The sequence below is a fragment of the Canis lupus genome, chromosome 11, assembly GCF_003254725.2.
Source record: "Canis lupus dingo isolate Sandy chromosome 11, ASM325472v2, whole genome shotgun sequence".
Lineage (NCBI taxonomy): Eukaryota > Metazoa > Chordata > Mammalia > Carnivora > Canidae > Canis > Canis lupus.
The window spans coordinates 73,204,718-73,220,037 of NC_064253.1; the positions used below are offsets into that span (position 1 = coordinate 73,204,718).

Consider the following 15,320-nt stretch of genomic DNA (forward strand, 5'->3'; position numbering starts at 1 on the left):
AGGGATCGAGTCCCGCATCAGGCTCCTTGCATGGAGCCTGCTTCTCCTCCCTCTGCCTGTGTCTCTGCCTCTATCTCTGTGTCTCTCATGAATGAATAAATAAAATCTTAGAAAAGAAAAGAAAAGAAAGAAAAGAAAGAAAGAAAAGAAAGAAAAGAAAAGAAAAGAAAAGGTCTCAAATCAACAATCTAAGTTTCTACCTTAAGAAGCTATAGTAAGAGCAAAATAAACCCAAAGCAAGCAAAATGACTGATATGCTAAATATAAGGGCAGAAAACAATAAGATGGAAAGCAGAAAAACAACAGGAAAAAAATCTATTTAAAAAGATGGTTCTTTCAAATGATTGATGAAATTTATATACCTCTAACAAGACTGCAAAAAAAAAGAGAGAGAGAGAGAGAGAGAAGACATAAATTACCAATATCAAACAAAAGAGAGGTTATCACTACAGACCCCTCAGCAATTAAAGGGATAATAAGAGAAAAATGCATACCACTCTATACACATAAACTGGACAACTTATATGAAATAACACCATTCTGTGAAAAGCATAAATTATCAAAATTCACTAAAGAAAAAAATAACCAGAAGAATCTTGTATCTGTTTTATTTTTTTATTTTTATTTTTATTTTTTGTATCTGTTTTAAATCTTGAATATGTAGGGATGCCTGGGTGGCTCAGTAGTTGAGCATCTGCCTTTGGCTCAGGGTGTGATCCCGGGGTCCTGGGATCAAGTCTCACATCGGACTCCCTTCAAGGAGCCTGCTTCTCTCTCTCCTTTGTCTCTGCCTCTCTCTGTGTCTCACTGAATAAATAAAATCTTTAAAAAAAATAAAAGTTGAATATGTAATTAAAACCCTTCCAGAGGGTAGCCCGGGTGGCTCAGCCGTTTAGCGCCGCCTTCAGCCCCGGGTGTGATCCTGGAGACCCAGGATAAGTCCTACATCAGGCTCCCTGCATGGAGCCTGCTTCTCCCTCTGCTTGTGTCGCTGCCTCTCTCTCTCTCTCTCTCTCTCTCTCTCTCCCTGTGTTGTCGCTCATGAATAAATAAATAAAATCTTAAAAATAATAAAAACCCTTCCAGAAAAGAAAATTCCAAAACAAGATGATTTCAGTAGCAATTTCTACCAAATATTTAAAGAAGAAATAATGCTATTTCTACACAACCTTTTCCAGAAAACAGAGGTATGGGAACTTTCCCACTTCATTTTATGAAGGCAATATTACCCCAATACCAAAACCAGACAAAAACATTATGAGAAAACTATAGATTAGGCCATCCATGAACACAGATGGAAAATCCTCAACTAAATTTTAGCAAATAAAAAAATACAATACATTAATGCATCATGAGTGGGATTTATCCCAGGAATCTAGGGCTAATTCAGCATTCAAAAGTCAATTCATGTAATCCACCAGACTAAAAAACTAAGAAGAAAAAAATATATACAATCGTATCAACGGACACAGAAAAGCATCTGACAAACCCAACAGCACTCGAGATAAGTAGTCAGTAAACTAGGAATTAAAGGAAACTTATTTAATCTGCTAAAGGGTATCTACAAAAAGCCTATACGTTTACAACAACATATTCAATTAAAGATGGAAAACATTACTCCCCTAACATTAGGAACAAGGAAAGGACATACACTCTCACAATTCCTATTCAACACTGCATTTGAAGTCCTACACAGTGTAATACAGTGAGGCTGAAAAAGGATAAAAGGCCTCCATTTTGGAAAGGAAGAAATAAAACCATCTTTATCTGAAGACAATATGATTATTTATGTAGAAAATCACAAGGAATCTACAAAAAAGATCCCAGAATTTGTGAGTTTAATAAAGTAAATATGCAAATATCAGCATATTTCAATAAATTAGCAACAATTGAAAACTGAAGCTTTTTTACAGAGCATTTTATAATACCTCCACAAAATGTAAATTTATAAATATAAATCTAATAAAACATTATGTATCCGTAAGACCACAAAATGCTGAAGAAATCAAGAACCTAAATAAGTGAAGAGATTTACCAAATTCATGGATTCGAAGACCATACAAAAAATAAGGATGTCAATTCTCTCCAAACTGGTCTATAGATTTAACATAATCCCAACCAAAATGTCCACAGGATTTCTTGTAGGTAGAAACAAAGCTGATTATAAAATTTATATGGAACAGTAAAAGAGCTGGACAGGTGAAAACAACTTTGAAAAAGACCAACCAAACAGACTACATAAATAGACCCATGCAATTACAACTCATTGATTTTTGACAAAGCTGCTATTAACCTTAAAAATGAAACTGCCAGTTCTTGTAATGGCAAAAGATGGGTTTATTCAGGAACAGCAGAGAACTGCGATCCAGGACAAGCAAGCGGTAGCAAAACTTAGGCCAGTCCAGAGAACAGAGGCAAGAAAGGCTGTTTTACAGAGGGAAGGGGGAAGTCAGGAAGTCCGCCCACTGGAGTAAACCGGGAGCCGAAAGGGAGGTGGCCTCTCATCGGGTGGCAGTCTCTGGTTGGCTGCGCTGTTGCCGGGGGACTAAGAAACCTTCCTTCCTCCTGCTGCCATAGCAAAGCCCTATCAACGTATGGCTGAGACTGACAAGTGACAGGGCTGAAAGCTCCCTCTGCGGGCCTCCAACTCCATTCTAAACAAGGTTTGCCCTTTATTAATTTTCACAGTTACAAACAGAAGTTAGTGGAGAAAGGATAGTCTTTTCACTTTCGACAAATGCCATGGGAACAACTGGACATCTATCTACAAAATAATAAACCTGATCTAATGATTAGACATCTATTTACCAAAAAATGAACCTCAATCTATCACACGTTAAACAAGTATTAACTGAAATTAGATCCCAGATCTCAATGTAAAATATAAAATTATCTAACTTTTAGAAGAATACGTAGGGGGAAATCCTTGGGACCTAGAGCTAGGCAGAGTTCTTACTATAACACCAAGGCCATGATCCATTTAAAAAAATTTCTTATCAAAAAAAAAAAAAATTTCTTATCAATAAATTGGGCTTTGTCAGTATTTAAAACATTTGCTTTGAAAAACATTGTAAAGAGAATGATTAGACAAGCTACCTACTGGGAGAAAATATATGCAAGTCACAAATCCAACACAGGAACTGTATCTAGAATACATAAATAACTCCCAAAATGTAGTCATAAGAAAACCATCCAATTAAAAAAAAAAAAAAAAAAAGAATAGGGCAAAAACTTTCAAAGGAATTTCAGAGGGCATACAGATGACAATCACAAAAAAAAAGATTTACAACATCTTCAGTCATTAGGAAAACATAAATTAAAACGACAATGAGTTTTAGTACCTATCAGAATGGCTAAAAAAATTTTTTAACTGAGAATACCAAATGCTGATGAGGATGTGGAACAAATGGAATCCTCATACTCTGTTGATGGGAATACAAAATGGCACAACCACTCTGCGTAACAGTGTGGCAGTTTCTTACAAAAACAGAAAATCTACACTTACCATATGATTCAGCAATTCCAGGCCCAGGTATTTACCCTAGAGGAATGGAAACCTACATTCACCCAAAAACCTATACAAATGTTTATTAGAGTTTTAATAAGAACCATCAAAACCTGGAAGGACCCCAAATGTTCTCCAAAAGGTGAATGCCTAAAGTGTATATCCATATGATGGACTAATACTCCGTAACTATGATACACACAGCAACACGAATGAATTTCAAAGACCTTACAGTAAGGGAAAGAAGTCAGCCTCAAAAGATTACATTACTTTGTGATGCCATTTATAAGGCATCTGGAAAAAGAAAAATTATAGGGACTGAGACCAGAGCATTAGTTGCCAGGGGTTTGGGGTAAAGAGAGGGTTTGACCACAAAGAGACAACACATGAGAATTTTTTGGCATTATGGAATGTTCTGTATTCTAATTGACGTGATGGTTACATGAGCCTATAACTGTACACACACATACCAAAAAAAAAAGATATATATATATATATATATATATATATATATATATATATAGATTATGACACCTTACATTTGTCACCGCTCATCCAACACTTAAAACTGGTGAATTTTGTTCATGTCAATTATATCTCAATAAAGTTGATTTAAACATAACTAAAATGAAATATAGTAAAATAGTAATAGCTGTACTTGAATCTTAATACATCCACATTGGAGTGGTTTTCCAGAATTTAAAAAAAAAATCATTGGTAAGAGCATATAATACATATTTTTATGACTGGATAAAAGAAAATGCTAAGCAGATTCTGCATCAAACTGTCCTTGGCTCTCTTGTTAACACTTAAGTTTTCAGTTTTGTTGCTAACAAGAACAGCACCAGAAACAATTGGTAAGTTCATTAAAGCCTCCCTTTAAATGTTTTAAGGAAACAGCACATAAAACATTCATTCAAACAAAAAAGTCTACTGCACCAGATGCTTCCTATAAAGAGAAACCTTATTCTATTACTCAGCTACCAATAAAATATTTATGGAGGTTGCTCAGAATACCTGCATTGTATACACTGCTACAATTCTTAGCACACTTGAAAGAATATTTGTCCTATTTATAGGTAAAGGAGTTTTAAACAAAACAAGAGAACAGTAAATCAGCCTTGACAAGGTTAATGCAAACCCCAGACGGGCCCAAGTGAACCCAATGAAATACTGGCACCATCCTTCCCACAACAACGCCAGCCCCGTTCTCCACTTAATCCCACTTTCCTCATGAGGTTCTCTCTAAGTCCATCACGTCGGACGGGGGACCCTTCTAAATGTTTCCACCAGCCCTCCGCTCTCTTCATCACAGCACCTATCGCACTGCATTATGGCAGCTGGTAATCTCTTCTAACCAAGTCATCTCCGAGAGACTGGGAGCCACACTTACCTTGTACGTTCTACTCTGAAACGTAAGAGACAGTTACTAAATGCCCAATGGCTGGCTGTTTGGACACATTTAAGAACTTCTTAGGGCACCTAGGTGGCTCGGCCACTTGAGCGTCCAACCCTTGGTTTCGGCGTGGGTCATGATCCTGGCGTTCTAGGACTGAGCCTCACATCGGGCTCCACACTCAGTGGGGAGTCGGCTTGAGATTCTCTCTCCCTCTCCCTCTGCCCACCTCCCCATTGACTTCCTCAGTCTCTCTCATTCTCTCTGAAGGCAATGTGATGTAAGGAGAGCCCCACAGGCCTCAGATTCAGGTCTGGCTCACATCACACCACTGATTTAGGACCATCGCTCTTAGAACTAAACTCCCTGCCACAGGCACAGAGGTCTGGCCCCCGCCCCCGCTCCAGCCTCATTACCATCCTTCCCTCAGGTACCAGGTTCCCACCTCACCGGCCTCCTCTCTGGTCCTCAGGTACGCCAAGCCCGTCTGTCTGCTCAGCCCTCCCTGGAGCACTTGTCGGGTGCTGCGGCCCCATGCTTTCCATCTCAGCTCAGAGGCCCGTCCAAACTACCCAATCCAAAGTGGGCCCCATCTCTATGATCGCCAAGTCACTCTTGAACACATAACTTAATTTTCTTGCTAGAACTTTTCACAATCTGCACTCCTTTATTTACATATCTATTACTTATTATCATGCTGATTATATGAATATATCCCACTTTTTGAGGATAGGGACACTATCTATCTGTTCGTGGCTATTTCCCTTGAGGCGTTAGCATGGTGTCTGGAATGCAGTGGACGCTCCATCAACATCTGTTAAATGAGTGAATAAATGGATGAATGAATACAATCCAGACCACCCTACTAGGTGCATGACCTTAGTCAAGCTCATTTTTCTGTGTGCCTCAATTCCTTTTATAGATTAAAGGAATACCTATCTCAGAGACCCACTACAAGATTAAAAGAAATTGATTGGAATTTTTGGTATTGTGCCTAGCATGGCATAAAAATTTAAGATATATTAATATTCTTGTCATTTGTATTTTTTTCCCTTTAAGAGGATCAAATTCAGTAAGAAAAAAAAAAGCCTCAAGCTGGAAAAACTGAAAACAGCTTACCATACAGGAGGAATAAATACCCCTAAAATAAAACCCACCAAATACGACTTAGAAACTTAATGCTGAAATGTAAGCTAATACACGGGCTGTACTTTGCCACACCCCAGCCCTCAGAACCCCAGGACTGCTGTGGAACTGCAGACATCCGAAATGGGAATCATCCCAACGTGATTATGGGTGGTGCCTCCCAAAGCTGGAGGGAGGCTCAGTGGCAGGACAGATTCTGAAGGAGCTGCTGTAAGTCTGGCTCCCTCCCACCCCCACTGCCCGTCAAAAGCCTCCCCTGGCCTAGCGCTCCAGTCAGGAAGGGAAGAAAAACAAAATCCAGTAACATAAAAGAGAATCAGGGCAACTCCAACCAGGCCCACCGCTCCCGAAACCTAAACAAGGCTCCTAACTCTGGTGACCAGTTTCAGCAGCCTGCAAGCCTGGGACCCCAAAGCTGAAGCTCACCACACCCCCCACCCCCAACCCTGATCATCTGGGCTCAAGGCAGCAAGGGCTAAGAGCAAGGGCCCTGGGGTCACTGGAAATAGACTGAACTCCCAGTGCTACCACTCGTGAGCCATGTGACCTCGGGAAAATTATTTGACATCTTTGGGCCACTGTTGGCTCATCCATAAAATAAGGATAAACCTCAGTTACCTCATGGGAGCGTCGTGGCAACGGCAGGAGCTACAGCTCCTGGCAGAGCCGCACACTGGGCAGGCAGGAGACTGAGGACGGCTTTTAAAGGGCTCCTGTCGGGCAGCCCGGGTGGCCCAGCGGTTTAGCACCACCTTCAGCCCAGGGCGTGACCCTGGAGTCCCGGGAGCCTGCTTCTCCCTCTGCCTGTGTCTCTATCTGTCTGTCTCTCTCTCTCTCTGTCTCTCATGAATAAATAAAAGTAAAAATCTTTTTAAAAATCTATAAAAAATAAATAAGGGGCTCCTGTCCCGCTCAAGCACTCCATAAGCAGGTCTCCGGGCCACCATCAGGTTTCTTTCATGCTCTTTGAAAGTCCTCCCAAAAACCACGACCTCTTGCCGCCCCACGTGCATCTCTGCTTCACGGCACTGCCTGCGAGATCGATTTGCCAGCAGCTAGGCGAGGTTCGTAACGCGAGGCCGGCACTTTGGAATCAGTTTCTGATTCCAACACTCTCACCCTCGTGTCCTCAAATCACAAAAAGAGTTACTAGGCAAACATCTGCTCATCCACAAACAATACTGCAGCCATAAGAGAACTTAGGAACTGCGCCCCACGCAAGACCTGGAATGGGACTCCATTACGAAGTCAACTCTTCTTACACTCTTCAGCCTCGTGCTCTATCTCACACATTGTTCATGTGGTTGCACAATTACAGGAGATTATCAGGTGAAATGACTGCTCCAGGTTCCACTGGACCGGTCACAGCCGACCATCTGGCCGCTGCTCTCCTGGGCACTCCTGGATTCCGGTCTCGTGGAAAGCACACAGGCTCGACGTTGCCTTCTCAGAGGTTCTCCGCGCACCACGCTCAGGCAAGTCATGTGCTCTCTCCAACCGCGTCTGTGGGACACCTCCCTCGGGAACAGGTTGCAAGACCAAGAGATAACATGTAAAATATCATCCCCTTGCTCCTAATTTCTCACAATTGTACACGATGTGGCAACAAGCAGCTCCACGCACAGCTTTTTCCTTCCACTGGGTTGTCTCCCCGGGACAAATGTCCCCGAGACCAGTATTGGGCTCAAGAGGAATACTGTGTTTACGACCATCCAATTCTCTTTCTAAATGGGCTTCAAAAGACTGTGCACATGGACACCGCCCGGCCCAGTGCCTAGCCGGGTCCCGGAGGGTGAGAACACACGGCGCTCCATCGGGAGCAGGGGGCCGGGCTGAGCCCTTAGCACGCGTGCCCCCTGCCCTGGGCGCTGAGCACCCCCGGCCGCCAGCCACCCGCAGGCCCGTGTGAGCACAGCAGCCCCGGCTCCCCTGCGCAGCCCACCCGGCCGGCACTACTGCTCGCTCTCTCGCGCCCCCACCCCAAGCCCGAGTGCCCCAACCACCGCCGCAGCCACCCCACCTGCTCTCCACACCACACACAAGGGAACCCCAACGGACGGGTCCATGTTCTCAGAAAAGATGATACACTGATTTAGTCAACAAGTATTTATCAAGCGCCCGCCATCCTGCAGGTGAGGTGCTGAGAACCAGGGGTACAGTAGAAGAGAGGCCCATGAAGCAAATGCACAAATAAAACACATAATTACAGTCATAAGATCCACAGTGGAGAAGTGCTGAGTGCCTATTACCAGAGAATGGGGGTCTCGAGCGAGCTGGGGAAGGAATTAGGGACGGCCCCTCCATCGAGGTCACTTTAAAGCTGAGACGTGAAGGTTGGGAGGCCTGCCCTTCAAGGACAGGGAGAAAGGGGATTCCAGGCAGAGGGAAGGGCACACAAGAAGGTCCCACCCATGTGGGTTGGTGAGAGCGGCCCCTGCAGGACCACGGGGGAGCCCAGCACACAGGCCAGGACTCTGGGAGCCACTCCACCAAGCTCACGGGTCACGTAGTGGCAGAGCAACACCGACGGCCCGACCCTGGTCATTCCCCAGTCCATCCGTACCTGCACACCATGGTGCCTGCAAAGCTTCCCAGGCAGCACAGACGCCGGGGGTGTGGATGACGGGGGTTATTCTCTGGTCATAAGTGACTCACCACAGACAGGTCGCACAACACAGCTGGCCGTGCAATCCTCCTAGATGAAACACCGAATTTGACCAACTGCCTCAGCTAAGACCAGGAATTTCCAACAAAAAGGAGTAAGAGCCCGGCTACAAGAACACCAGCACCTGAGAGCAGGTGGGTGCGAGACAAGAGCAGCAGAATTTACCCTAAGGGCCTAATCTCCTAACTATAAAATGACACACGCAGGAGGATACTCATCGAAGCTTTGTAGGAGTGAAAAAATAGAAACAACCTGGACTGTCCCACAGGAAGGGATTATGTAAACTACGTTTCAAGCCCTTCCCTTACTTAGATCCAAGTCTCTACCAACTACGGGTCATTAAATAATGCTGTCCACCAGTATTAACAGGGATGGAAAGCTATGCAGGTCATTCCCTGCCCAGAAGGTCACAGAAAAAGCCTGAATCAAACTCTTCTATGTAAGGTAAGATAGCTACGTGGACTAGATACGTGGATCCAGGTTCTGGGTCTTCCCCACTCACCCAAAAACTTCTGCGAGTGACAGAGAACCGAGGGACCCTGGAGTCCAGGGTGCTCACACCACAGCACAGCTCCTTACGGGACGCTGCCTGCCTGGCTGCTCGGGGGCAGCGGCCCCACCACATTGCGGCTGGGAAGGGCCAGCAGCGCGGGCCCCCCCGAAGGTCAAACGGCCCGGCCGGCGCCTCTCCCCGGGCCTGTGCTCCCGGTGACCGTCGCCTCAGCGTGTGAAGGTACGAGACCACGGATCGCCAGTTTGAAGACCCAAAAGAAGGCCGGCGGCTGTCACCCACTGGCGCCAGGGCCCGCCCGGACAGCGGAGGGGGCAGGAAAGGCTGCCGTGCGGAAGACCTCCTCCCAGCCTCCCCGGGCTTCAGACGCCTCTGGGCCAAACATAGGGACGGGGTGAGCTCCGGGGTCGGGGACCCTGCCCGCCTTCTCGGCCCCTCCCGCCCACAGCCCGCTGCCCCGGCGTCACCCCCCAGCAGCCCCTCACAGCCACCACCAGGCTGGCCGCTCCCTCCTCGCACCACCAATCCCGGGCTCTTTTAGGAGCACGATTCTGGTCCTTTCCTTCCCAGGCTAACTTCCACCGCCGGCTACCCTTCATCTTCAAGACAAGGGTCAACCAAGGCAGTGTAACACAGCAGACCCTCGACCCCTGCCTTCTTCAGGGGCCTCGCAGGTCTCAGGACCCCCGCCGCAGCCTCCCTCCAGCCAAAAGGAGCTTAGAATGCCCTCAACTCCCCGCACCCTGCACGCCTCTCGCGGCCCTTCCCCGCCTGAGTCCCTGTGCCTGGGATGCTCTCCTGGTCCTCTCACCTTGGCTAATCCCCACCTGTCCCTGATGACCCATCTCAAGGAACACTTCCTCCAGGGGGGCTTCCCTGCATTCCCTCCCCCCCCCCCCCCGTGCCCCCAGCACCCTCCTCACCTCTCACTGCACTGTCTTCCTACCCATCTTCCCAACCAGGCTGCGAGGCTCCTGCCAGGGAAACTCACCGGGTCCCCATCTACCACGGACTTCCTAGCCCCTGGCCAGGCACAGGCCATATATATTTGAAAATATTTATCACTGAACAGATGAATTCTGAGCCAAACCAGAAACCGGATGTCTTGCTAGACCTTAGCTAATAGACCCTGACGTTCAGTTTCCCAGCGTGAGACCAGCCTAAGAGGAATCATGAGTCTCCCTTTAAATCAAAGGTTACTCTAGCCCTTCCCCAATATGCACGCTGACGGTAACATTAGCGTCCGACTGACGCCAGGAGCATTTCCGGTAAGCATCCCACAGAAAGTTCAGGCCGCCTCTACAGACATCGTGCACTTACTGGCTCAGGCCAAACGGAACATTTCAGTGACTCATAAAGACTTGAAAGGGAGACACTGAGAACACTGTGGTCATTTCAATTTCAACAGCAGAACTTGCTCTGGAAAATGCTACAATAAAAAATATTAATGCCATAAAAACCGAACAGCAGCCGAAGGACCACAGTCATAAAGAAAAAACATAAATCCTAAAACAGATCAGCATAGGAGGCTCCCTCTCGCCTTCAAGAAGAAAACAGTGTTTAGGTCATCGGGAGCCCATCCGGAGAAGGGCGCCTTGAACCACGTGGCAGCGGAGACAAAAGACCGCGGACATGACAACGGAGAGGAGGGGGGACCGCGAGCAGCAGCATGAACTCGCGCTCCCACCTTCCGCTCGTTCAGGTCCCACCTGGCCCCCAGCAGCAGCAACTGGTGTCGCGAGTGGCAAAGACAGAGGACAGAGGGGAGCCCGTGAGGAGCGAGCCCCGGGCGGCCCGGCTGCAGAGCCCAGGGTCCCCAGCAGGCTCAGGTGCCCCCGAGAGCAGCCCCGCCCGTCACTTCCTGCGCCTCGGTGTCTCCTACCCACACCGACCAGGGCTTGACTCAGCCCGAGAGTCCTCCCAGCTCAAAAGGCAGACGATAAGAGGTGCAACTTTTATCTCAGAATCCTGAGATTCTGTTAAGTTTCTCCATCTAGAAACAAAATTCAGAACTGTGCCCTTCAGAAATTAAATAACTCTGTATCTTGCGGAGCTGCTTTTCTATTAAAGTGACGCGCGTGAAGAGCTGAACATTTCAAGTGCCCAGCTCAGAGCAGGAGCTCAATAAACAGCAGCTATTATTACTCTTATGATAAAACAGAAACAGCCATTTAATAGCAGAGCACGTTTTAATTATACACGATGTGGAATAATCAAATCTCATTTGTTGGAGGCCCCAGACCCCACAGCATAGATCGAGTTGTTCAGTTGAAATTAGAACAACTCAAAGCTCAGAAATTACTTGTTTCCATTAGAGATCTGACAAGTCATTTCTTCAATTGGTCACTGGTGGTTTGCAGATAACTATTAGCAGTAATGAGTATTCTAAATTAAATCTGGAGACAGTACCGCTCTGTTCTGTAAAGACAACTGGGGGGAGAGAGACATCACTGTGGAACGTCCTTCTCTCTGTCCTCCATCTCTCCCTGATAAATATCTCCTGTGTCTTGCATGCCATGGATTTCATTTGGCTACAAATGGAGAAGGGTCTAATTCTTCCCGTGATAAATGAGAGCGCTGAACAGGTAACTTGTTAAGGAGAATTGGAATTGGGAAAATAACCTTATTTCCCTGCTCCTTGACAACAAGCCCCCTCCGCTAACAAATGAAAGACACACTGCTGGAAGACAGCGAGCGAGGAAGCCAAATCCATCACCACGTAACCCATCCTCGGACGCTCCGTTCACAGCCCCGCGTACGGGCGCTCACGTCTCCTGCAACAGCAACAAGGATGGAGCCTACAAAAGGCAAGGCAGTGGCACAAAGCAGCGGGAAGAATAACGTTCTGGAATCCTTAAAAACCTGGATTCGAATCCCAGCTCCGCCACTCGAGTACTATGTGGCTGTGAACGATCCCTCCTAGGCTTACGAGGTCGTATCTGTAAACCGGAGATAATACACAACAGCTCAAGGGGGTACAGTGAGGATTAAACAGGGACCACTAAGAACATGCCTTAGGTTACAGGGAAGCCCCATGCTGGGGACCCCAGAAATACACCAGACTCCCCTGCGCCGGGCAGCGCCGGGCAGCGCCGAGCGCACAGCTACCGCGCGGCCGTGGAGCACGCCCCTGCCTGGCATCGCCTGGCATCACCTGGCAGACTGGCAGCCTCGATGCCTCTCGAGAGACACAGCTGCCTCCTGGGCCTGACGGCGGCCACACACAGCACCTGGTAGGGAAGGGGATTTGGTGTCTCCACTTACGTTTTCAAAGTCCTTCATGTTCCGTGCTCTGGTGGGAGACACCGTTTCTTCTGACACGTCTGGGAGCACTATAAAAAGGGAAAACAGACAGGAAAACAGCGTGGTATGCAAACTGCCCAGCACCCCTATTAGGGAGTACAGCCCAGAAAAGGAAAAGGAAAAAAAAAAAAAAAAGGCAGGAGCAGCTTTCGCGGTCTATTCTGCTGGCATTTTCTGCCTGTTGTGATTTGCTGACTGGAGTCTAGGGAAAGCTCTAAACTACTGTACTTCAAATATGTACAGATTCCTTCAAGTGGCCTCAGTGTAACATGTCACAGAACGAACCCAGAAAACGCACTGGGCGAGTGGCACCGCCGCGTGTGCGGGTAACGTACGTCCCTGGCCTGGTCACATAGTCACTTGCTGAGCAGGACACGTCTGCGCGTGTCAGCGCGTGAAGCATATCTAACTGGCCGGGGTTGGCAAACTTTTTCTTAAAGTGCCAGACAAGAAATATTTTAGGCTCTGTGGGCCCTATCCAAGCCTAAAATCTGTCACAACTCGTCAGCTTTTCTGCTGCAGCACGAAAAACAGCCACAGACAACTCAGAAGTAAGAAGCTGTGTCCCCGTAAAAGTTTATGATTTTCAAAAGCAGGCAGCAGGCGGGAAGTCCTCGTCCCTGCCTGAGGGCGACTATGGACTTGGCCAACGCCCAGAGCTCTCCACTGCTCCCTCCTCCCTTCCAGCAGCCACCACGCAGCCACTCTGAGCCCAGCACCATGTGAGGTGCAGGGGAGAGAACGGGGAAAGGGACCGTGACCCTGCGCCCAGCTCTGGATCTGGGGCTCAGACACAGAGTGACCACCTGACACCACGCTGCACAGGCTGCCCGGCGCTGTCGCGGAGCGCGGTGGCCCCACACAGAGGAAATGCACGGACTCCTCCTTCCAGCAAACACGCGCGGAGGGGGGCCTACGCTCTGCTCGGCGGCGACATCAGGAAACACACGGAGCTCATATTCCAGAGAGAGAAGACAGACAAGGAACAAGATAACAGGACAATCGCACAGGATGTGAGGAGGTGGCAAGGGCTACAGAGAGAACCTGAGAGGTGCAGGACGGGAAACATTCAGGGTGGGGTGAGGATCGCAATTTTAAGTCAGGGGCCAAATCAGGATGGTCGCACCGAGAAGTGCCACCCGGGCAGACCCGAAGAGAGGCACAAAGCAAGAAGGCGGGAGGGGGGAGGGACAGGCCCTGTGCGCGTGAGAACCAGCCCACGGGACTGGACAGCGATGGGGGGGGCACAGGAGGGGAGGTACATGAGGTAGCTCGTCTCAGGATGCGAGCCGCAAGGGCCCCCCACAAGGGTAACGTGCCTGCACCCAGGCGTCCGCAGGCGGAGAACAGCCCGAAGGCGCTGCAGGAAGCAGGGCAGCAGGGGGAACACTGCAGCAGTCCAGGAGGGGACCAGGGGACGGGCGGCCCAGGGCAGGTGGTCAAGTAGGCGGGGCACAAGTGGTGCGACCCTGGAAGACCCTGGAAGCCGTATGTCACCAACAGGAACAAACTGCAACAGAGAACTAGCGAGGTTCCGAGAGGAAAGCACAAGTGAGCGAGGGGGGAGACGGTGGTGCCCTGCGTGTTAGCGAGGCAGCAGGCAGAGGAAGGCAACCGAAGAACGAACTTCAAAAGCAAAGGCCCAGAGGTAGGCCCGGCGACCCGAACCACTGGGCACAGAAGCGGAAGGAGGGGGATGGGGGCCCACCCTTAGGGCCCCGCATAGCAGACAAAGGGCACACTCGCTCTTCCCCAGTCCTCAGATGGGCCCTGCTCCGCCTCTGTGCCTCCCTCCCTGCCTACCCCCTGCCTCCCTCCCTATGCCCCTCCCCCCTACCTAGGTCCCACTCATTCCCCAAGTCTTAGCTCCATATCGCTGTCTTAAACTCTTGCCCGGCCCACCTCCTCTGCGCCAGGACACACCTCCCCCGCACCCCAACCTCCCAGCACCTCGTTCTCTTTGTTCATCACGTTGATCATACGATTCACCAGGACATTTCCGTGCTGGACTCTCTATTCCAGGCCTGGCCGTAACCGTGTTCAAGGCTGATTCCCAGCACTTAGCCCAGGGCTTGGCACAAAGCACTGCGCTATGGGCTAACGCAGAAAGCAGTCCTGGCGGTTTTCCACGCCTAACTGCCCGTGTGCAGGGACAACAGACACTGCGTGATCCGTGTGCAACGCAGAAGTTACCAGGTTCTGAAGGAAAACCTGAGGGGGCCGGTAAGTTAAAATATTCTCTAGAAATAAACCTCACGACCCTGATACTGTCTGTTCTACAAACTTCTCCCTCCTGCCGGCTCCTCACTTTGAGGAAGAGGGGAAAACACACAAGTCCCAGTATCTCTAAGGTATGTTACAAGGCAAATTATGAGCACTTCCCATAGGTACTTAGGACAGCGCTTGCTTCTTTCAGAAACAGAAGTCATAAAGGACGCTCCGCAAAAGCCAAGCTGCCCCCCGAAAGTGTCCTCTAATCCGGCCTCAACACAATGGCCCGCTTATGCACTCAGCGCGTGTCCCGCGGCCTAAGCAGCTACCTGTGTCCCCGGGGGCCGCGCAGGAACGTGCTGGGCCCCCAGCCGCCGGGAGGCTCACCCAGGTGCCCCGGTCCGCAAACGCTGGCTGAACCCCTCCGAGCCCGGCAGCGGGGAGCAGAGCCCAGGAAAGCTGCCCGGGGGCCTCAATCCCCGGCGGGGCTGGGGAAGCGGGAGCAGCCGCGCGATGGGCAGAGGGCCTCAAGGCCCAGCCCCAGGCTCGAGGCCCGGCCCGCGAGGAAGGCCGGCGTCGTGCA

General features: G+C 49.0%; 1 protein-coding gene and 1 long non-coding RNA gene across 13 annotated transcripts in view; one reads left to right on the forward strand and one right to left on the reverse strand.

Annotated features, from left to right (window-relative positions):
• CDK5RAP2 (CDK5 regulatory subunit associated protein 2) overlaps positions 1-15,320 on the reverse strand; it is a 153,703-nt gene that overhangs the window by 129,780 nt on the left and 8,603 nt on the right. For all 12 annotated transcript variants that reach the window (XM_049116420.1, XM_049116423.1, XM_049116418.1 and 9 more), the window contains one exon: positions 12,488-12,555. In XM_049116420.1, the coding sequence (XP_048972377.1) occupies positions 12,488-12,505 (18 nt within the window). In that variant the 5' untranslated portion in view covers positions 12,506-12,555. The remainder of the gene's footprint in view (positions 1-12,487; positions 12,556-15,320) is intronic.
• On the forward strand, positions 13,039-15,254 carry LOC118350211 (uncharacterized). The gene is made up of 3 exons (XR_007414160.1): positions 13,039-13,577; positions 14,030-14,174; positions 14,549-15,254. It is a non-coding gene; the product is annotated as an uncharacterized LOC118350211 (long non-coding RNA).